The sequence below is a fragment of the Westerdykella ornata genome (genome assembly GCF_010094085.1).
Source record: "Westerdykella ornata strain CBS 379.55 unplaced genomic scaffold EI97scaffold_29, whole genome shotgun sequence".
NCBI classification, from domain to species: domain Eukaryota; kingdom Fungi; phylum Ascomycota; class Dothideomycetes; order Pleosporales; family Sporormiaceae; genus Westerdykella; species Westerdykella ornata.
This window is the reverse complement of record NW_022986879.1, coordinates 171,411-193,504: the sequence shown is the minus strand read 5'-3', so window position 1 is coordinate 193,504 and position 22,094 is coordinate 171,411. Positions and strand designations below refer to the sequence as shown.

The window sequence follows — 22,094 nt, the reverse complement described above, 5'->3', positions numbered from 1 at the left end:
TTCCGCTTCTCGCCAGCATTGTACTGGCGCGCAGGTGCTCATTCATGCGCAATTGACAGATGGCGATCACAGTATGACAACAAATGGATATATCGGGGAGATAGTCGCAGCTGTGGCGCGCCTTACGTGAGCATGCCATTGACGTCGATTGCGTTCTCCGATGCGAAACTGGCATCTTCACGCGGGCAGTCGCACCCCTCCTCCCAGCCACCATTCACTCTACGACCCTGCGACCTCTCCCTTTCCTTTCACCCATCTTCGCTTCTCACGTCCACCCAGGGCGTCGCCCACTTCGCTCCAGCATCTATCCTTCTGCGGCCTTCGCCGCCCTTATTTCGATTCATTTCGCGCTTGCCGCAAGCGGCCGGCTGTCTCTGCAAGCATCCGATTCAGGGAACTTGTTTCATACGTAACCCTTCCAAGGATCCCAGACATTAGTACTTCACCCTCGACATCTTACTTGAATCGCCGCGGTACGCACTGTTGCTTCTGCACGCCTCGATCCCGCACACCTCAAACCCGCCCACCTCCTGCACAATGGAGGACTCTCCTGCCAGCTCCGACTCCATGCCCAACCACCAGCTCGCAACCCACGACGACATACCAGAGGAGTCTGACATGATTCTTTCAGACGACGCCGCAAACGGCCCTCAGACATGGGAACCACCTCCCAGGATTGCTGCCCGCTTTCATCGCCCTTCCACCACCCGTCGAAAGTCCTCTGCCGCTTCCTCGCGCCGCAATTCGCTATCCTCCACCCACTCTCACCAGTCTACCCGATCCTTCCGCACCAGCTGCCACAGCCACCATGTCGCCCAACACTTGAGACGCGCGTCCATTCTTGAGAGCCGAAAAGCACGTCTAGCAGAGCGTGCAGCCCATGCGGAACAGGTTCGTTTGCGAGCTGCCGAAGCAAAGGCGGCCTCACGCACCTCGAACAGCGAAGAGAGAGCACTGGCGGCCAAACAGGCGCGCGAAAGACACCTAGCGCAAGTTGCAGCTGCTTGCGCCGAGGAAGTCAGGAGAGCAAAAAAAGTGGCCGAGGACATGAAAGAGCGGAAAGCCGCGGAAGAGCGCCGTTACAGATTGGAAATGGAAGAGAAGCTCGCAGAGGCTGAGAGGAGGCGGGCGGAATACAAGCGCAATACGCGCAGGCCGCGTACTGCCAGTTCGCCCTCGAGTGACACCAAGAAGGCCCTGCCTTCTTCCGCCTTGTCCGAAGAGACTGCCGCTAGTAGGATACAGGCAGCATGGAGGGCAAGGGCACGAAGGAAAATTGTAGAAGCGTGGACAGATTTAGGCTTGTCCATTGACAAGATTCAGGATACGAGTTTCGAGGATATCTCGAGACTGCTTCAAGAGGAAAACTCTCTTCGGTCAACGGAGAAGGTTATGGGCCTATTCTACCTGCTTCCAGAGGACCTCCCGTCTCGTGGAACAGCTATCCGGACTTTCCTCTCAGCATTTCTCATCCTGGGACACCCTGCGCACATCTTCACCCGCGATGGCGATCAGGAGCAGGACCTCATTACCAAAGCCAAAGATCTGATCATCTCTTTCGAATCTGCACTGTCTAAGCTTACTCCCCGCAATTCTTACCTGCCCTCGCCTACCTGGCTCGAGACGGTCTCCATGTCATTCGCGTCGTACCTGTCAGCCTTCAAAGACTGGAAAACGCAGGACTCAACAGCGCTTGTTGAGACGATGATAGCCTCTTTTGTGAGCCTCGATGCCATCTGGCAGAATATCAAGGATGACACGGTGGACGAAGTTGCGAACGAGTATAGGAACGGTATCCGGGACAACCAGGCTATACTTCTGAGCAAAATCAAGAAGTTGGCAGGCCCGGAGCGGGCCTTGACACTAATCAGAAAGGCGATACGCGAGAGCCGCAGGGCGAGGCCGAAGAAGAAGCCTGCTGGAGAGACAGCACGCCCTAGAGTAGCCATTGAGTCCTCTGCGGCCGGTACGCCTATTTCTGAGGGAGATGCGGCTCTGCAGAGTGAGGCTGCTTCTCAACTTACTCCTCCCACCGGCTTGCCCTCGGCCCAGAGCTATCAAGCGAACTCGCTGTCGAAAGTCTTCACCGTGGTTCCTGATAATCGTATTTTGGTGCATGAGCTATGCATCGACAAGGAATATCGCATCGATCCATCGCCTAGCGCGGACTTGCGAGACGCCTTGAACAGGGAGCTCTGTAATGCCATGCGACGGGGTTTTGAGAACGGCGAGAGCGCCATGTGGACGGTCGCCATGGCCGATAACATCCGAGCCAAACTGCTTCGCCTGTTGAAGCCTGGGAATTCGATGCACACATTGATCTCTGAGACTCTGGATCCCGACTTGATCAGCAGGCAATGCAGCCAGGGCGTGTTTTCATATCAGAAGTTCTTCAGCTTCATGGCAAATATACTGCCGAAGCTGTGCGCTCCCTTCCGCGACGCCGAAGTGAAGGCACTAGCAGACGAGCTTGAGACCGAGGGGACTCTGCCTGAGATGATCGAAAAGCTCTTCAAACTCCAGCATGTCATCGATCTTCTCTCTCTGGATTACTCCAACTACCTCCTTACGAAAGCGGCACCGACATTGATCAAGGAGGGCCCAGGCTACGAGCAACGGGAGTTCGCTAAGAGGTTGGTCGCCGGCGAAGTCACGCTGAAGCGGACTCGGCGATGGTGGCGTAGCGCTGCTGTAAACATGCACACCGAGGCTGACCGCCGCGACCCTTGGAATGAATCCAACCCGGTCAATCGCCCCACCCCTCAGAAGATATATGCTCGCGGCCTTGTGGACCTTGCAATTGCGACCCCACCATTGAGAGACTCCGAGTTGCCTGAGACGCTCGAGCTTGACCGAGAACGAATTTCGCGTATTCGTAACGACGCCCTCCGCATTACCACAATTGGAGGCATACTGCTCACGGCGAAGAATCTGCTGAAACGGGACGTCCGCTCGCAGTGGAAGGTAGAGGCCAATAGAATGTGGGACGCGCTTAAAGATGGCTATCTGAAGGATCCGGCAACCCCTTCAAAGGTCCTCTCAATATTGGAATCATCCCACCCTATGCCACCTTCCACGCGCTCTCAGCTGCAGTCGACCATCACTCGCCTGCTGACCCAGGCTGAGGCGGGCAAAGTCTCGGACCCTGTTACCAAGGTTCTCTTCCAGCGACTCAAGACCAATATCTTCAACCGCGTCTCGGCAAGCAGTTCTGGTGAGCGCGTTCGGGCGGCGAGTACCGCCACAGAGGGCCTTGCGACGACCGGACTTCCGGAGTTTGTCAACCATGTCAGCGATATCGTCGATCTGCTTGGTCGGATCAGTGTGACTGACAGGAGCGCCCATGCTAAGTGGTATGAAGAGATCGCAGAGGAGATGGACAGATTAGGCGCGGATGGCGAGGATCTAAGTAGGACACCCAGCGCGGAGTCGGCGGCGACGCCTGATGGTGGAGGTTCGTCGGAGTGATGGAGTGGTCTCTCATTCCGTTATTGCGTTTTTGCATAGATGATATTCTTTCCTCGTGTTTGGGTCTTTCTTTTCCTGATCATTGCATTTGGCATTCATCCGTATCTGGGACTTTTGGTTATATATCCACGAAGGTGTTATGAGACATGGGCGGGTAGGTTCGGTTTTCTGCGTTCCGCTTTTGTTTTCACGGCGTGTAGCATGCACATGTGATCCTTACCGTTGTTATGATTAGAGCGCACAATAATGAGAAGGGTCGAATACTGTCTCTACGGAGTTCTGCTCAGGTATATGGTCTGCGCTAGTGTGGCAAATTCCACATGATTATGATTTATAAGTCGCACCTTCTTCAACGTCAACGCCAACGTCAAAGCTAGCGCTTACCATGACAATTGGAACAGGAATGATCTAGAAATCGCCTTGGATTCATCACAATGTTACTCACCGATCCCTTCGCCTTCCACTTGCACTCCCCTCGACCCTGAGCGAGCAGCTGCCTGAGGGACTGTACTCTCTTCACACAAGGCTGCGGCTGAGGATCTACTATGCGGAAACCGAGTCACGCTGCCATCGGAATAGCCATTATTGATCCATGGATTTGCATCATCCTTGGTTTTGCCTCACTTGTGTACGACGATGTGTCACCTTACCCCTCATGCAAAGCAAACAAACCTTTGCCATTCTCGAGTACCCCGTGGCAGTGCGATGATACGAATGACATGGCGGAGCCTTGGGCTTTTCCCGTCCGTGGTCATGAGGGACGGCACATTGGGCTTGAAGACGATGTGTGCCTGTTGAGGAGTTGATGTTCTGTACCTAAGTACTTTACAGTGTGGCTTCTATGACTGATGCCTTCATAGGAACGATGCTGCATTTGCACGCCTACTCCACGAAGCATTCCCTAGATTTACACCTCTCTGACACTCCCACTCCATGCTCCACAGTCAGAATCATGACAAACTCTACCAACGCCTCGCACACCGGAAGCGTATAAAATCCACATCGAAAACATGGACATGTACGAACCCACTCCTCCTCCGCTCCCTCCGACACCAGCAACCCCTTTACGAACCCCTCGCACACATATCTTACATCCGCCTCCTCGCCCTCCACCCAGGCAAACCCGGCAAACCTCTAAAATGCACCCTCCACCCGACTAACCTCTCCCCCTCAACACCCCCCTACGAAGCCCTCAGCTACGTCTGGCACCTGCACCCGGGCCTCGCGCCCATCACCTGCAACGGCCACACGAAACTCGTACCCGCGAACCTGCACTCCGCCCTGGAACGGCTCCGCCATCCAGACAAAGCCCGCCTCCTCTGGGTCGACAACCTGTGCATCGCGCAGGACGACGCGGTGGAGAAGACTCACCAGGTGCGCCGCATGAACGTCGTCTACCGCCGCGCGGCGCGCGTCCTCGTCTGGCTGGGCGAGGACGACAGGGATGAAGCGCATCCGGCGTTCGCGACGTTGTGTACGTTCGTCAATGCGCGTAGGGCGCTAGTCACCTGCGATGATGCAGCGGCGGCGGCGTTTTATACGCAGCGGGGAGGGGGGAGGAAGAAGAAGCAGGTGTATCGCGTGCGATGCACGCATAGCGCGCCGCCCATCGAGTCCAACGAGTGGTACTTCGTCGCGGCGCTGTTTGCGAATCGGTGGTGGCTTCGGATGTGGGTGCTTCAGGAGATTGTGCTGGCGGCCGAAGCGAGGGTGATTTGGGGCGCGGCCGAGGTGGAGTGGGGTGTTGTTGGCGAGGCGGTCGAGATGATTTGGGGGGATCGGTGTTTGTATATTTTGCTCGAGAGCCGGGCGTTGCAGAATGCGTGGATTATGCGGATGTTGGGGGAGGTGCATCGTCGGGGGAGGGATGGGGTTAGGGATGGGGGAAGGGGGGTGAAGAGGAGGAAGTATTCGTTTTTGAAGCTCCTAGATTTGGCGAGGTCGTTTGATGTTAGTTTTGCTAAGGATAAGGTGTTTGGGCTTTTGGGGTTTTTGGATAATGGGGATGGGGATGGAGAAGGAGAGAATGGGGAAGGGGGAAGTTTGTACGAGACGTTTATCCCACCGGCGTACGACAGACCCGTCGAAGAGATCTACACACACGTGGCGCGACACCTCATCCTGCGAGAGGGAAACCTAAACGTCCTTTCGTATACATCGCACTCGGACCCGGACTTCAGCGACGAAAACCCACGCGCGCTGCCCTCGTGGGTCCCGGACTGGAACTCCAAAGCCGTCGTCTGGCCACTGCTAACGTTCGGGACGTACGACCCTGTCACCGACGAAGAACAAGACCTCGATACGCAGCCTTACTTCTTCCCCAAACCGGAAATCCTGGCTTTGAAGGGAGTGGTACTGGGTACGATTTCTGACGTCTTCCCGGCCGCGCCGTTTGGCGAGTTGCACGCGTATTTCCCCGTCGTCAAGGCGATGGTGGAATGGTGTATTGCCATTTCCGTCTCCGACGCTCCTGATACTGATATTGATACCGCTGATGTGCAGGCTTGCCCATCGACCAGTTTAACGCTAACAGCCCTCATGAGAACGCTAACGGCGAATCAATCACCCACCGGAACACCGCTGTCCGCCTGCACACTGGAGCAAGTCGAGCAACAACTCGCTGATTTTGCGGCTCTGATTGGACTTCTTGATATCAGACTGCCTGAGTCGGCGATTGTGACGGACGTGGAGAGGAGGGCTGTGTGTGCGGCTAGTTCGGTCGAAAGTGGTTTTGCGATGGTGACGGAGGTGGAGATTGCGAGGTGCGTGGGGAGTGCGGATCCCGCGAGGGAGGCGGCGTGGAGGGTTGGCGCGTATAGGACTGTGTTCTGCATTAGGGGTCGTCGGGGGTTTGGGTTGGGTGCTGCGGCGGTGAGGAAGGGGGATTTGGTTGTTAGGGTTGGTGGGAGGGAGGGAGGGGAAGGGGGTGTTTGTGTTGTTAGGAATATCGGGGAGCAGGGAGAGGAGAGGGAGGGATATGTGTTTGTCGGAGAGGCGTATGTTGAGGGGTTGGATGGGGATGAGGGGAGGAAACGTGGGGAGGAGATGGTGTTTGAACTGAGATAGGAGGGATGGTGCGGTACGGTGAGGGGAGGAGATAAGTAGCCTCTGTTTCCGTCGCTTGATCATATACTTCAGATGGGTTTCTTAGAAGAACGGGTTTTTTTTTCATTTCTGCTTTGTGGGATATACTGCGTATGCTGGGGTTGCAGACTAGTCAATTATGTCGAATAGATAGGAGTCGAGTCTTTTTTGTGCCGCTCATCATCTCCTTTCACCCTTTGTTCACGTCATGCTCCTGCTATGGAATCGAGACATGCAAGCCTTATACTCGGAATTACGTTCAGTGCCCGTCTATCGCGTCAAGTGATTACAGCATAAAGACAAGAGGACAGATACATTCCCTTGCTTAGAAAAGATGCGAAAGTTTTACTCTTGAAACGAAGAGGCCAGGTAGTTAGGACCTAGGGAGAAGAAACCGGTTATAGGAGGAAAGTATAGGAAATACCACGGATGTTTCCGAGTCCTAATCAAAAGGACCTTCCTTGCGGTTGCGGACGATGTATACGGAATTCATATCTTCAAGGAGATGTAATGCGTGTCTTTACCATTTCCGCAGACTACAGCTTATCCTTCTGACCGCTGCAACTGCTCTTTACAAAGACTACTGTTTCTAGCACAAATAGAAGTAAAGAGCCACGGGAATTGAAGTTGGAAAAAGGAGAAGCGGGTAATCTTGCAGCATGCTAGCCCACATACATTGACTCTGATTTCGACACCTTGAACCGAGGAGCGGAGAGCGTCCGTTGGGGGCGTTGGGGGCGTTGGGGGCTAGAAAAATGCATGTGGATCTTGGTGAAGCCATTCCAGCGGAGCCTTTATTGTCGATTTTCAAAAACCTTTCAAGCTTGTGTAGGAAGCGCAGGTAAGTGAGCGGGAGGGGGTTTGTAAAGCAGACACTGAGGCTACACCACGTTAGCAAGCAATAGTCCTCTCCACGTACCTTGGGCCCCATGATCCCCCCCATAGCTCATACATGCCATCCATCGCGGACGCTCTCGCGCTCTCCCTCCTCTTTCCCTCAAAACCGCCCCCATGCCCACCCCAACCGTGCCACATCCCACGTCCACCAGTTCACCGAACCACCACCAGTTCACAAGCATTAAGCGCCCCTCCAACAACAATTTTCCCGATTTCCCCAAAAACCACAGAAATGTTTCAATGCTCTGCGCAGGCGCCGCACGCCTTCTGCTCATTGGTCGAAACGCCGTGTTCATCCAATCAGCGCCGGCTCGAGGCGACGCGATGCGGCTAAACACCATGTCCGCGCTTCGATGCCAGGTACGCGATGTACATGTGCATGAGGAGCCCCATGTTGATCGCGACTGTGCCTCATGGTGGAAAGGTACAAATATGAGGGTTCGGGACGGTGATATGTTGGTGTTGGAGGCAGTGGACCTCAACGAGAATTTCGGTCTTCTTCTTTTTCCTTTCCCTTCTCCGTTCCTATTCCTTTTCCGCCTAGTTTTGTCATATTGTCGTTCCAGTTGAGCTATCGCAACAAGAGTACTCGATGCCGGGCATCACTTTCTTCAACCGCGATCTTCGTGCAGACGGACAAGACAATGCGGATGTACCGCACCCTCCCACACCGCAGGCGGTAGCGATAAATACGTTCGGATCGGAAGAGACGATTCAAGGGAGCGACAATGGACCCAAGCGGTTGGCGATTAGAGGGTGGGGGTATTGGGGTGTTGTATTATTGGATATCGGTTTGGCCTTGATACCCGTTTCATTTATTGGTAAGTGGGAGTCCATTCGAGGTGGTATATGACGGTAATAGTGTTCCATGGCCTTCATCAGTCATTGATTCGCTGTCTTTTCATGTCGGAAAAGGCCTACCGTGAATGGGTTCAAAGTCATCTCATTCAAAGAGACGTGATTATTTGCACGAAGATGCTGATGGTGCCACCAGTCCTCTCAGCACTTTGCCTATCGTTACACCATCATCCGAAATCACCATGGGGAGAAAAAGTGAAACAAGCAGTGCTCTTCTCGCCAACTGTATTTTCGATCATGTACGCAGCAATAATGGGAAAGCTTCTTCGTCGGTTTGGCGTATACAGAGCAGAGCGCGGAGTGAGGCTCAAGGTTAGCATGACAACATTGCCAGAGAACCGTTTGCTGACCACGGCTAGACATTGGAGCGGCTGATTGGCAGTCAATCGGTTTACAGTGCCATCGAGCGACAAGTGGGACTGCGGAGCATCGACCTGCTCGGACTCTCGCTCATCGTCCTCTGGTCAATATCCCCTCTCGGCGGCCAGGCCTCGCTACGGCTGTTGACGAAAGAACCGCGCGTCGTACCCATCAATGGCACCGCTCAATATTTTCCCATCGAGGGGTATGCCATGAGCTATCTCATTGGATCCAACGTTGCGATGACAACCTGGCCCATTTTCGCGCCAGTGTATATGACTGCCTTACATATGTCGAAGAGTTACATGAATTCGTCCATGGACCCCTGGGGTGCAGTGAGGGTTCCTCTGATATCATCGACTTCCGGTACGACAGACGGAGAGTGGCAGCATTTCGATCCTACCTCGCCCATTGAGTATACTTCTCTCTTTGGTATACCCATCGTCGGAGTTCCCACGGCAGGCAATGTGACCTTCAACATGACATCCCACTATTGGGGCGTCGAGTGTGACCAAGCAGTGCATGAATTCGCCGACTGGAACTCCACCGAGGCATTTCAGAGTTACGGCAAGTATACGTCAATCCTGTCGTTCATGCTGGACATGCCCGACGGCGAATTCGCGCATCCCATGGAAGGGATGAGATTTACCTACAGATCAGTAAGAGACCACATCCTCGAACAGAATCATGGAGGAAAGGCCAATATCTCTCGAATCGAGTGTTCCATGCGATCCAACTTCGCGGAATCACGGATCGGTTGCAGGGACCGGAGCTGCCGCGTTGAAGCCCTGCGGAAATTCGAAAGGAAGAAGAAGCCATTTCCTCTGCACATGATCGCTCAAATGATGAAGCTGCTACCGGGTACCGATGTTGGGATGCCACAGCTTCGCACGGGGGATCTCAGAACGAGTACTATGACAGAGATGTGGATAGCGGATCCCTTCAAGGCTTTGGACCACGGAGTGTATTCCGGGACCTTCGTCGATGTCGGTAATCTGCCTGCTCCTGTTTTCAGCAAACGTCTTCAATTGGTCATCAACTCCTTTTGGGATGCAACCCTGGGGGCCAAATACCGAATTCCCAATTTTACCTTGGATGACGACTTCTCTATGTGTACCACGAATTGCATCAGCGACCCTTTGTATTTCAACTCGACGAAACTCTCCGGAGCCCGATTCGACGGCGAGCATTACGTCTGCAGCAAACCGTTCGCTGCAATCACTATAGTCACGTCATCCATCATTCTGCTCGCAGCAATTGGCTCACTTGTGCTAGCAGCTGGTCTGACCACGGCCCCGGATATCCTTGGATACACATCGACCTACCTTCGCGACAATCCTTACTCAGAGGTGAGAACGGCCTCCAATCTGGATGGTCTGGATGCAGCAAGAGTCTACGGGAACGTCCGTGTCATGATAGGAGATGTGAAGAGTGAGCTCGACGTTGGGCATGTGGCATTTGCAACGGCCGGAGCGGGAGTCGAACGATTGGTCAAGAAGAGGCTATATGACTGAGAAGCCGTTCGCTGCAGGGAACGCTGGCATCTAGCTCCGACAATACGGGGAGAAATGAGAGCACCGTTGTTGAGAAGAGGGTCAGGATGGACAGGGCATCCCTTAAAATACTGTAATGGGTTGGTCGAGGTCATAGAACCCGCTCCGATAATCGCAATCGAAGTCACTTTCGCAATCGTCTCACTGAACGTACGAGTCCTTGGAGCCTTTCGAACTCGAACCCCTCAAGATGGTGGAACGCTGAAATGCAGTGAGTCCAGTGCTTCTGGATCGCTATTGTCCAGACCGTAGCCCACAGTAGATACTGCATTCTTACGCTCGCTTTTGTTGGTCGACGCATTTTCCCAGTTGGCGCTGGAGGACAACACTGCACTGACGTCTGCGACCTGCACGGTTGAGTTCTCTTGTTGCGCCAGAGGAAGATGTTGGGAGTTGAAGCGGGGCAGAGAAGACTGGAATTGGCCACTGAGAGTGAATGAAGGACCCTCCACGGCATGCCACCCGGGGCCCCCAGAGAAAACTCTTTGCAAAGTCCTCTTGCTCTCAAGGCTAGAGCCTTGGTCCACGAGTGACGCAGGCCATGCAACGGATGTGGAGAGGATGGATATCTATCGCCATTTGCTATCGATAAAGAGTGGGTCCCGACAAGTTCGGACTGCACGTTGCACCATGTGGTGGCCGGCCCGGCCAGTCACTTCCGGCAGCAGTCGGGCAGGTCCCACATGGCACAGAGTGCGGTTTTTGTTGGGCTTCGAGGCAAGAGATGGTTGCTAAGCATGTCGAGGAACCAGGCAAGATGCAAGAGTGGGAGCATGCAGGGAGATGCGCGAGAGAAATCCAATGTCACCGTGGGAGAGCGTCGGCAGAGGCCAGTTGACGAAGGTTGCGCTCGACCGCCAGGTTTCATGCTGTGTTGAACAGCAGGGGACAAAAACGAAGGCTCCAATCGATGAGTGTCAATGAAATGCTACGAAGTCGCCATCGGAACACACCAGAGGTTGCCACGACGGCGACAGGGCGAGACGGACGTTGTGGTGGCTGTGGTGGATTGCTTGGTTGCCTTTCATCTGCGTCCAGCTGTCTTTGTTCAGCTCTGGTCGGCCCTGACAGCGCCAAGTCACGCTAGTCCTGTTCCTAATGGGGACCCACAACAGGCACACCAGTAACGTGGCGGGCATGTCGGCGGGCGAGATGAGACCGTCAGCCCACAGGAAGTAACCCGTAAATTTAGTCCGAGATGACGAGGCAATCACAGCTCCCGGGCTGACGGCATTCGCAGGAGATGGTCCTGTTTTTGGCAGCCAGAGTGGGAGGGATGGAAAAGAGCAAGGAGGGAAAGAGCAACGATGCCCAGGTGCAGGACGGCCATGTTGAGGGGAAACTTTCATCGCTGTGGGTTTCGAAGGCGACACAGAGAGGACGATGGCGAAACGTGGTCCAGGACGGCCATTGGGATTTCTCCACTCGGATCCTGGCTGGGTTGGGCAGAGTCTGTCGTGTGCGAAGCTTGGAAGGGTCGAAAGATTGGAGATGAATGGAGAAACGTGCTGGGGCGCGGCCAGGTGTGCGTGGCTGACTCGTCGGCCAGGGCATTTCGGGCTAGCCAGGGGTAACGCCACAGCCCCGGCATCCAGCAACGCTATTTCGCCCTCCCCGTTTTTCTGGACCTTTCGTCCCACCCACGCTTCGCTCCCCATCCATCCTCCACTCCTTTTAAACCCTCTGCTCACTGCCCTCTCGCCCTGTCCACTCTCTACAGGCTTGAGGTCTCCGTCGTCCTTCCTTCTCTAACCCACATTCATTCATTCTTTGCAAAGAGGTCTAGCACCTCCGTCGTTCTTTGCCCGCTATATCCACAAAGCTGCTCCCTCCAGCACCACTCCGACCGCAAAGTCAGCCTCCAGTCAATCGACCTGATCGACTTTTTTGGATTGCTAGCCAAATCCAATCAACTCTCTGTGGATTATTTGAATCCCATTACACAGCTACAACAGCACAGCAATCAGAAATACAACAGCAACCATGAAGACATCGAGCTTCCTCGCCTCCCTCCTTTTGGGCTCCGTCGCCCTGGCTGTTCCCCTCGACAGACGCGCTCTGGCAACCAAGACCGAGACTGTCATTGAAACCCAGGTCATCTACGTCACGGTATGGGATGGCCAGGTCCCCGTCGCTGAGCCCACCACTACCCCTGGCCTCTTCTACGAGCAGCCTGCTTCCAAGCCAGTGCCCACGACTACTAGCAGCGCTACTCCCCAGAACCCTCCACAGAAGAAGCCTGAGCAGAAACAGCCCAGTGTGACTCCCACCTCAACCAAGGAAGAGCCAGCTCCTGTCTACACGTCTGCGCCTCCTCCTCCTCCTCCTCCTCCCAAGGAAGAGCCGAAGCCAGAGCCCAAGCCAGAGCCCAAGCCGGAGCCTAAACCGGAGCCTTCCCCGTCCCCTGCTCCCCCTCCTTCCTACACCCCACCCTCTGGTGGTGACCAGAAGACCGGTGACATGACCATCTATAACACCCAGAACGGCGCCGGTGCCTGCGGCTACACTCTTTCCGACGACGTTGGCAGCGCCGCCCTCTCCGCCGCCATCTGGGGTAACGACGTGTGGGGTAGCGCCGATAACATCAATGGTAACCCCATCTGCAGCAAGAGCGTCACTGTTTCGTACAACGGAAAATCTATCACCGTCCCCGTCAAAGATCGATGCCCGGTCTGCGCGGCAAATGATGTCGACCTCACTCCTGCTGCCTGGAACTACCTCACGGGTAACGCTGCCCCTGGACGCGAAAAGGTTACCTGGACCTTCTCTTAGACGCGTTCTTCCGCTCTCTGGAATTTCTCGATACCCGAACTTTCACTCCGCTAGCGCAGGCAGGGTCAGCGCTTTGCACGAAGTTGTCACGACCTTATTCCTTCATATATCGCCTGGGGCCGATTGGAAACAGCCATATCCAGGAGTTATCCCCCACCTTCACCAATCTGGTCGAGAGGGGACTCCTAGGACAAATCCGGCGCTTCGCTTCTATCGCTTCTTTTTCTCGAAAGTCTTCGCTTCGCATCGCTCGTTTACACATACCCCTTATCGAGAACCCTTTTCTGGTTTCGCTTCGCTTTGTACATATTTCAGGAACGCGTCTTGGTTCTTGGAGATTTGGGTTGGGATTTTTTGGATTCTGGATTCTGGATATTGGGGACTTTGGACTTGGAGATTCTGAGTCTGGATTGGAGAAACTTAGAAATTGGATACTCAGAAGCTTGGATATTAGCCCCGCCGCACATATCTAGCCTATACAAACTACAACTTCGCTTTTTCATTCCTCGCCAGCCTTATCAACTTATAATCATCGATATCCCATCGTGAACACCTCGAGATGAGACGAGAGAGAAAGAGACGTCGTTCAATCAAGCTCACCAACCCCCAACACGGCACGTTTCACCCTCGCCACATGTCTCGCAAACAGAATTTCAAGCGAGTACCGATACTCCGGCGTGCGGGGATCAGCGATGCGTGAAATGGCGAAATGGTCAAGGGCTGTGCCTCTTTGCTGCGTCCGGCGGGAAGAGTGCACGTGGTGCTGGGGTAGCCGGCGCTTAATGGATAGGTATGCTACGCCGCATGCGAGACATGCGGAGCGGTATTGATCCTGGGAGGGAAGGGTTCTCTTATCGGTATGAGAGCATGGTATCAGGGAGTTAGGATGGACTAGTGAATTTGTAGGATGATTGAGGGGAGTGCAGGCGGGGAGTGGAAGGGGAAGCAAAATGTGCGATTACCGTTTTCGGTAGGGAGGAGGAGGGGAGGGACGTCATAATGATTCAACAACCCGTTCCTCACCGACAGCGAGAAAGGATTACAGAACAAGCTGGATATTCTAGCGGACATCACGTCTGATACCAAATCCACTCAATCCACTCTACCTCCCTTCCCAGCGAGCCAGTTACAACTACCCACTCATCCATCTCCATCTCCATCTACAACCCACCTACACCTCCCTCAGAAAAGAAAAAGAAGCAAAAAGGAAGACCAATCCAACAACATGCCCACCCAATCCTCGGACAAAGTCCTCTCCAAGCAAGGCGAGCCCATCGAGGTCGGGGATCACGTGTACACCAAGATCCGGGGCGGGAGGCACGAGGGCGATGTACGTCTCCTTTTTTCTATTTCCCCTTTTCCCGTTTCCCGTTTTTTATTCTTTTCTTAACCGTTTCGAGGGATATAGAGTGATATGAGTGATATGAGCGACCGTGCTAACGGGAAAGACTAGGTAGAAAAGATTGTAAGGACGGAGGAAGAGGCGCAGGCAGAGGGGGTGAAGCATCCGCCCAAGGTGCGTTTCTTATTACGCTGTCATATATGTCTATATTTGATAGGGGTCTCACAGCTAACACAATAAAATCCACAGGTCCTCTTCACAGACCAGCGAGGGAAGCACGTAGCCCACAACCCGGGAACCCTGGAGATCCAGCACAAGGGTGAGGAGGAAGAGGAGTAGAATGTGAGAGTGAGGCGGAGAGATGGTTGTGGGATTGCGAGGGGGATTGGAGGTGGTATATGCTATGGAGGGGCCAGAGGGACCATTCTGAGCAGATTGTGTTGTTCGGCTCACGAGTAATTTGGTGTTATGGCGTCGTGGGAATTGGAAATGGTACATGCAACTTCAGACGACTCGCGTCTGCTTTTTCGAATAGCAGCAGTTAGGTTGTCTATCCCGCACCTTCGCCTTTCCCAGTCCTCCGTATCCTGGACGGACGGGCATCTTTCGCATGCCCGAGCGTGCGATATTTTCCAAGGTCCGGAGACGGGGAATTGCGGAGATAGTTTGCTCAACAGTTCACAGTTGGGGGTAAAATCACTTGTGCTCGCCGATGCTTCTTCTTTGATATTTTGAATTGTTTTGTATTCTGCTATATATCTGTCTCACCAAAAGAGATGAGTGAGAAGAGTCGAAACAGTTTTGAACTCCATGCCGCCAACTTGCAATGATGCCCCAAAATAAAAATCAGAATAAAAGCAGAAACCAGTCCTTGACTTGTCGATGCAGGGTATACTAGGTTACATCTTGGTCCGCAGAAAGAATCGCAATGCCGCCCATGGCCGCGCCGATGCGCACAAATGCTCAGTCCAATCCGCCCTCCCGCCTGCCTGTCCGGTAGAGAATAAAAATGTAGTAGTGATGTTGTGGGAACGCCAGTCCTCCGTCGAGATCGAACAAGCGTGTTGTCGTCTCGATGTACCTTTATCATAGGGATCTACCCGTCACCCATCGTCCGCTCCGTTGAAAGGGTGATGTCGTCGTGTGCAGGTATGAATGCACTGTGATATCCATGTCGTTGTTGTAGTGTCAAGCTTTTCCGGGTCCGAGCATTCATTCATTCCAGCAATGTCTTCCGTCTCATCTCATGTTATATTGTCCCACCTCGTTTCCTCAACTCCCTCATCGTACCCTCATTTAAGCAAACAAACTGGCACCCCCGCTCTCCACAGCCTCAATCTCGGCCTGGGTCCAAGCCAGACGCTGGAACCGTGCAGGCAACTCGCTGCGATCAAAGTAGACGCCGCTCTGTGGCTCGACAGGACCGAGCGAAGCGCCAGGCCGGCCGCCGATGTGGCCGGAGCTGGAGAAGGAGCTTCTTTGGTTGAGAGGACCGTGCTGCTGAGCCTTTTGGCGGTAGGCGGCGAAGGATTCGGGAAGGGAGCCAGAGGGGGAGGCGGGGTGGGCGTGGGGTGTGTGGTCAATGTCTGCGAGGAGGGATGTTAGAATGAGTGCACTTCTGGAAGCGACAGAAGGGAGAAACTAACGAGAAGGAGTGGTGCGCTTCCCTAGGAAGCGGATCATCGGCTGGCGCTGCTGGAGGAGAACTCTAGTTGCGTTCATGGTTGGCGGTGTGTGTGGGTGGTGATGCAGGAAGCGGAGCGGAGTCGGCGGGTCGTTGCAGATGGAAGAGTGGTCGATCACGATGCTCGCAGAGCTAAGCGCAGGAGGCCTGGTCCTTTGGGGAATATCTAAGGACAATAAAGGAGAAGGATGAAGATGAAAGTGGAAGAGAGAAGCGAAGAAGGTTGGCAGTCGAGCAGAGGTTGGGAGGGCAATGGCGGGCGGAGAGCCGAGAAATATTGTGCTCAGTGTTCGGTGCCTTCCTTCTTCCAAGATGTGCAGCTCCCGGCTAGCCCGTTGTGCGAGCCCGCGCTTGGGTTTGTCCGAAACCGCCCGGCTTGCTTATCAGTTCCAACGACACATGGCAACTCCCAGCGTTCCCGACCGTCGGCCCACTCCTCCTGTCAAATGAACAGCATGTTCAGAGATGTCCCTCGCAAAGCGGCTGGAGGGCCCATTGCCTACGGAGTGCTCTACAGGAAATGCGCGGTTTGCGAGGTGAAGAATGGAAATGAATGCTGGAGAGCATGAGGAATGGCGACATGGAGCCGTTCTCTTGCGCGCAAGAGAACGCGACGCCTGCGTAAATTCATCGTCGCAGAATGCGCGCTGGCCAATTAGAGCCCGAGTTGGCCCCGTTGTGTCCCTTATCAACCCGCTCCCCCACGCAGCGCTCCCATTTAGTAGTTCCTTAACAAGTTAGCCCGACCCCGCCATTCTTGCATTGCACGTGTAATTCACGCAGACTTCCGCCTTACCTCCGCATCCGCGGCTCTTTTGGAGAAGGCTAATGTCTTGCTACGAATTGCTGCTCGAGGATCAGATCTGGCAAGCCCGCCATGAGCAGGTCCTCAAGGTCCTTGCAGGCGTCGCTGCCCACCAGCCCGTTCCCCTCCTCAGACGTCAGATTGTCTACCGACCGGATCGCGAGCCCGAAGAAGCCCTCTCTCACCTGAAGCGGGGCGGCAGCCAAGCCGTCGACCTCAAGACTGTAACCAAGACTGCACAGCAGAAACAACAGCAACAGGCCCGCGCGAGGGATCTATATTGCACCAGGCTACACCAGGAATTGGACAAGGACGACCTTGACCCTGCACGGCGCCGGCATCACCACAATGGCAACCACAACAACACCCTCAGCGCTGACGACGGAACAAGGTGGTCTTGGGTGTTTGAGGAGGTCCCAATTGCTGGTGGCAGAGATGGCTTAACCGTGAGGAAGGCCAGCAGCACCGATTTCGTCGCTGGAGACCCTCACGCTTATTTGATCGACAATGGCTACAAGTTCGGCTCCCCAGGACCTGCTCCGCATTCACATGCTAACCCACACTGCCTAGGTTCGTAACGGAGTACTACGTCTCAGGCCACCGGTTCATGCATGGCAACATCGAACTCACTCTCTACCGCATCCTCCACGAGCCCGACGTCCGCCTCTCACAAACTGCTCCGAAGATCGTGCTGCCTAGCCTCGACGACCTGAAGCTCGTCGATCCGAGCGGCGCTTACCTGGTCGAAGCCAAGTTGCGCGTCGAGGACATCAACATTGAGCCTTTGGCCAGGCAGTGCTGTCAGGAGATGAACGAGTTCAGGGAGATGATGAAGGGCTGTGTCAATTTTGAGGCTCCAGATCGTCTGGAACTGGACTACAGGTTGAAGCCTGCCGATACCCAGCGCGTTGCCCGGTAATGGCATGGTTTTCGGACGCATTGATACTGGAGTTATACTCGGATGCTACTACGAGCAGGTTCTTTTAGAAGCATCATGACGTGGCGTCGTTCTGGGAGTTTTGCTGACCTTGCTTCTTCTTCTGGTACGGCACGTCCTGGCACAGGAGCAATTGGATAGAATTATTTGATGATTAATAATGTATAAGGGGCCTGTAGGCGGAGGCGGATATAGGCCAATTGTCAGATGGCTTCAACTCTTGTCAAGGGCTCGTTGAACAAATGTTAAACATTTCCAGAGTAAATCAGGTGACTATCCCATCGTCCAGTGGGAGACATTGGGGGCTCATCACTCTGATGCATCTTTTGAGTATGGGTCATCTCCAAACTCATATTCGTGAATGTAGGCAGGCACATTCACCCAGGCAGCCTCGAGGGGAAAGTGGGTCCAGGCACGTGCTCTCGCGACCACGCGTTAGGCGTCAACCACCGCGACCACATATTTAAACTTCCATCACGACGCCGAAGTCACCACGACAAATCCCCCCATACAAACCGATGCAATTGTCCCCATAGGAGGAAGTGTACAATGTCCACCCGCCCGACACTCGGCAAGCGCCCCAGCTCGCACGACAGAGACGTGTCTCCGCCGCCCACGAAGCGGAGGCCGCAGGTGCAGTCCGGTACTACGAGTAAGCATAAGCTCCGAACATGTGAAGGTTTACATGGGGGGGATGTGTGTTAAGATGATGCAGGCAAAGCGGTAGCGAGTTTCTTCACCCCACTGTCTCAAAAGGAAAAGGGGCCCGAGACCATGGCCTGGCGGGTTGTGAATGATAGTTTGTTGATTGGAAGGTTTACCTCAAGAGGTGGAACGGGTGCGGTGGGTGTGGCTGCAGGTGGTGCGAAGAGGAGGAAGATTGCTGCGTTTGACTTTGTAAGTGGTGTTGTGCTCTACGCGGCTTGTGGAGCGCCCTTGAAGGGTGAAGGGTGAGAGACACGTTGGACTGACGGTTGTGTCTATGCTGTAGGACTCTACGCTGGTTACGTCAGCATCTGGAAAGGTCTTCAGTCGGGATGCAACGGACTGGAAGTGGTGGCATCCAAGTGTGCCTACGGTGTTGAGGGGCCTACATGAGAAAGGGTAAGTTGGTGGACTGTTTCTATGCACAACTTCATCCACCTGTCGCACGTCACGTGCCGTCAACCCCTTTTCCCACCGCCGTTATATCTCTCTGAAGAGAAGTGAATCAATTGCTAATAATTTCAACAGCTACCTCGTCACCATCCTCTCCAACCAAGGCGGCATCACCCTCGCCAACACCAAGTCCTCCAAACCGGCCAAAAATGACCAGAAACGCCTCCTAGACTTTAAACTCAAAGTCGTCGCCGTCCTTTCTCAGCTCGACCTCCCCTCTATATCCATCTACGCGGCAACCAGCCGGGACCAGTACCGCAAGCCGCGGACGGGAATGTGGCACGAGATGCTGGAAGACCACGACCTCGAAGCGCCCGACGCCGTGGATCTGGAGAACTCGTTCTTCGTGGGAGATGCGGGGGGAAGGCAGGCGGTGGGGGGTAGAGTGAAGGATCATTCTTGTGTGGATAGGTGGGTAGGACTGCTACTATTGCTGCTCCTTCTGAGGGCGTGCACATGCGCGACCGATGGGGTTGTTGTTGAGATGATAGAAGGGCTAATGTTGGAGTAGAGATTTCGCCGCTAACCTGGGGATTGCGTTTCATACGCCCGAGGAGTACTTTTTGCAGGAAGAAGCGAGACCTTTTGTGAGGGGGTTTGAGCCTGCTGCGTTCTTGGAGAATGCAGGTGATGCAGGTATGTCGGCGTACAGCCATCGCGTATTCCCGCTTTCACTTCTGCACAGCAGCCAGAGGGCGGACAACTAACGCATGTCTCTTTTACCCCAATAGATTCAGCAAGAAAAGGGTCCCCCATAACCAAAACCAACCCCCTAGACATCATCCTTCTCTGCGGGAGCCCCGGCGCGGGAAAATCCTCCTTCTACTGGCGGCATCTCCAATCTCTAGGCTATGAGCGCGTAAACCAGGATACCCTTAAGACCGTAAGTACTACTCATGCCCTAGGGATGCAACACACGCATGTGTCTAGCTGCTTCCCTCTTTCCCCGCTTCTTGAGTAACGATGTGAAACAGCGCGAGAAGTGCCTCAAAATCGCTAGAGTGTTCTTGCAAGAGGGCAAGTCTGTGGTCGTCGGTATGTCTTCCAAAACATTTCCTTATCTCTGCATTCGCCTTCGGTGGGTGTAGAGAAACTTCACATGCAGGGTGCCGTATGGGCGCAGGACGCGCAAGCGATATGCACCACTACTCAACCCCTTCTGAATGGACATATCACATGCTAACATCACAATCTGTAGACAACACAAACGCCGACGCCGAAACACGAGCGCACTGGATCGCGCTCGCAAAGTCGTTCAATGTCCCGATTCGCTGCGTGTTATTTACCGCCAACCCCGAGCTGTGCCAGCATAACGATACCGTGAGGGCGCTGAATGCGGGTCCGGATGTACGTATGCTTTGCAGTCTTCTCCTTATCCTTCCATGTTTCCCAACCACGGGTTCGGTTGGGCGGGATGCGCGTCATTGTCGTCGTGCTTCCGATGGATGTTGGAGAAGCGCCAGCTCAGCTGGGTTTCTCCAAGGCCTTCCTCACCTATCGTTCTCTACGGTTTCAGGGCCGTTCGGGAGGCTCTTCACACTCTCCGATCCACTTCGTTGCAGAGCAGCATGCGAAGTAACGACTCGCAGCAGCCCTGGGAAGACAAGACGCCCCATCTGCGAGCAATGCTGACAACTGCACCACCAGACGAATCCCGAATCCCGCACACTCCTGCCCAGGCTCGCCTTCACGGGCTTCGCGTCCCGGTTCCAGGAACCCAAGGTGGAAGAGGGGTTCCAGGATGTCGTTAAGGTGGGGTTTGAGGTACGTTTGCATTTCTTCCTCCCTTCCTCCTTTTTTCCCCTTCTTCTTCCTCGTTTACACTGAAATCGTGCACTTGGGTATTGTGTTTTTGGCCTTCTCTGCCGGTGAATAAAAGCGAAATGGTGCGATTTGTGAGGACCGCTTGCTAACGGTTTTTTCCCGTGCACAGTTTGAAGGCAGTGACGAGTTGAAGAAGGTGTGGGGGAAATACTGGGTTTGATGAGCTCAAGGCGGCGGGCTACCATACGAGTGCAGAATTGCGCAGACACAAACGTCAAAGTCCGACGTACTGCTGCGGGCACGCAGTTACTTCGTTCCCATCTCCTCATCACCGACAGGTAGCACTTAGCACAGCGAGCATACGCAGCCCTAACCCAAGGCGGATGTGTTTCTTATGCCCCGGTTCGATGGGCTGGTCGGGTACAGAGTTGGGTGTTATACAGCCTCCTATCTAGCTATCAATTGCAAGATAAGACAGATAAGGCAGACATGTACAGCAGGAGACGTGTCCCTGTCTTTCAAAGGTCTTTGTAACATGCAGTGTCAGTAATCTAAGTTAGTTGCGAGAGCGCGGAATCGGGATGAATCAAACTAGCAGCTTTGTTTTAAGGCTGCGAAGCTAGAGAATCAAGGTGAACGGGTCTCGATCATGCAGAAAACTCTTCACGAATCCAGGCGTCTGGTGTAGTGATCCCATGTATGACTGGCGGCGCTTTGGCCGCGCAAGCGGGTTACTTGGTTGATGGTTGATGGTTGATGGTTGTTGGTTGGTGGGTTATGCTGCGTACGTCTAGTTACATAGGTAGGGAGGAGGTATTGTCGGAGCGACAGTAGTATCCTTAGTCTTATCTTGGTTACGTGTAGTACACGGTAGTTCAAGGTATATTTCAAGATAGTAAGAAGAGAGGGAGGGACAGTTTAGTTCGGTGCATTTAGGCCACAAGATTTAGAGGTAGGGGAAGGGTTAGGAAATCAAGCCAAGTGTTATACAGGCGTAGAGTAGATATAAGCATATACTGTAATAGTTTTTATTGTAACCCTGGCGACGTGTTAACATGTTTTGATTTCTACACAACAGCCGCAGAACCAAAGGCATCTCGTTCTGATATCAAGTGTGCACGGAGGAAAGACCCCCGAAAAATGATAGAAAGTTCCGCTGCGGAGTGATTCCGATTGCATTACGGTACTGTCAGCCAGAGATGGAGTGAGTGGTGCAACTTGGGTTGGAGTACTCCGTTCTGTGGTCGACTGGTGAAGCTGGAGGGCTCAGATGTCGGCAAAAGAATCAACGATGTGATTGGCTGGAAACAGTGCCCGGATTCCCCACCGTTTGATTCGCCAAACAAAGGCTTTTAACAATTCATCGCTGGCGTGAAATCGGTTGCAAAAAAAGGCTGCCATTCGTCCCCTCT

The 22,094-nt window shown here is 54.0% G+C and overlaps 9 protein-coding genes across 9 annotated transcripts; 7 read left to right on the top strand and 2 right to left on the bottom strand.

Annotated features, from left to right (window-relative positions):
- The first annotated feature begins 152 nt into the window (after positions 1-152).
- EI97DRAFT_436285 (uncharacterized protein) lies at positions 153-3,805 on the top strand. Its single transcript, XM_033799056.1, has one exon. The coding sequence runs from the start codon at positions 538-540 to the stop codon at positions 3,466-3,468; it is 2,931 nt and encodes a 976-aa protein (XP_033650770.1). The 5' UTR covers positions 153-537; the 3' UTR covers positions 3,469-3,805.
- A 596-nt stretch (positions 3,806-4,401) lies between these two features.
- Positions 4,402-4,908, top strand: EI97DRAFT_384104 (HET-domain-containing protein; the record flags this gene model as incomplete). Its single annotated transcript, XM_033795949.1, has 1 exon — positions 4,402-4,908. A coding segment is annotated over one exon (507 nt), but the record flags the coding sequence as incomplete, so codon positions are not given.
- Positions 4,909-7,768: 2,860 nt separating this feature from the next.
- EI97DRAFT_164893 (uncharacterized protein) lies at positions 7,769-10,263 on the top strand. The gene is made up of 3 exons (XM_033793383.1): positions 7,769-8,270; positions 8,444-8,619; positions 8,667-10,263. Exons 1-3 carry the CDS (start codon positions 8,042-8,044, stop codon positions 10,179-10,181), a joined length of 1,920 nt encoding a protein of 639 aa, XP_033650768.1. The 5' UTR covers positions 7,769-8,041; the 3' UTR covers positions 10,182-10,263.
- Positions 10,264-10,907: 644 nt separating this feature from the next.
- Positions 10,908-12,041, bottom strand: EI97DRAFT_164731 (uncharacterized protein). Its single transcript, XM_033793382.1, has one exon. The coding sequence runs from the start codon at positions 11,876-11,878 to the stop codon at positions 11,138-11,140; it is 741 nt and encodes a 246-aa protein (XP_033650767.1). The 5' UTR covers positions 11,879-12,041; the 3' UTR covers positions 10,908-11,137.
- Positions 12,042-12,668: 627 nt separating this feature from the next.
- EI97DRAFT_344314 (uncharacterized protein) lies at positions 12,669-12,992 on the top strand (the record flags this gene model as incomplete). The annotated part of the gene is made up of 1 exon (XM_033794763.1): positions 12,669-12,992. A coding segment is annotated over one exon (324 nt), but the record flags the coding sequence as incomplete, so codon positions are not given.
- Positions 12,993-14,217: 1,225 nt separating this feature from the next.
- Positions 14,218-14,673, top strand: EI97DRAFT_384031 (uncharacterized protein; the record flags this gene model as incomplete). The annotated part of the gene is made up of 3 exons (XM_033795941.1): positions 14,218-14,322; positions 14,446-14,508; positions 14,584-14,673. The coding sequence occupies 3 exons, from the start codon at positions 14,218-14,220 to the stop codon at positions 14,671-14,673; spliced, it is 258 nt and encodes an 85-aa protein (XP_033650765.1).
- Positions 14,674-15,630: 957 nt separating this feature from the next.
- Positions 15,631-16,056, bottom strand: EI97DRAFT_461297 (uncharacterized protein; the record flags this gene model as incomplete). The annotated part of the gene is made up of 2 exons (XM_033801190.1): positions 15,631-15,920; positions 15,981-16,056. 2 exons carry the CDS (start codon positions 16,054-16,056, stop codon positions 15,631-15,633), a joined length of 366 nt encoding a protein of 121 aa, XP_033650764.1.
- A 725-nt stretch (positions 16,057-16,781) lies between these two features.
- On the top strand, positions 16,782-18,019 carry EI97DRAFT_496154 (uncharacterized protein). The gene is made up of 2 exons (XM_033802469.1): positions 16,782-17,340; positions 17,394-18,019. The coding sequence occupies exons 1-2, from the start codon at positions 16,847-16,849 to the stop codon at positions 17,740-17,742; spliced, it is 843 nt and encodes a 280-aa protein (XP_033650763.1). The 5' UTR covers positions 16,782-16,846; the 3' UTR covers positions 17,743-18,019.
- A 215-nt stretch (positions 18,020-18,234) lies between these two features.
- On the top strand, positions 18,235-21,252 carry EI97DRAFT_436278 (DNA kinase/phosphatase Pnk1). Its single transcript, XM_033799055.1, has 10 exons — positions 18,235-18,412; positions 18,476-18,657; positions 18,752-18,864; positions 18,994-19,329; positions 19,430-19,554; positions 19,650-19,801; positions 19,893-19,953; positions 20,117-20,265; positions 20,566-20,682; positions 20,852-21,252. The coding sequence occupies exons 1-10, from the start codon at positions 18,310-18,312 to the stop codon at positions 20,900-20,902; spliced, it is 1,389 nt and encodes a 462-aa protein (XP_033650762.1). The 5' UTR covers positions 18,235-18,309; the 3' UTR covers positions 20,903-21,252.
- Positions 21,253-22,094: the final 842 nt, after the last annotated feature.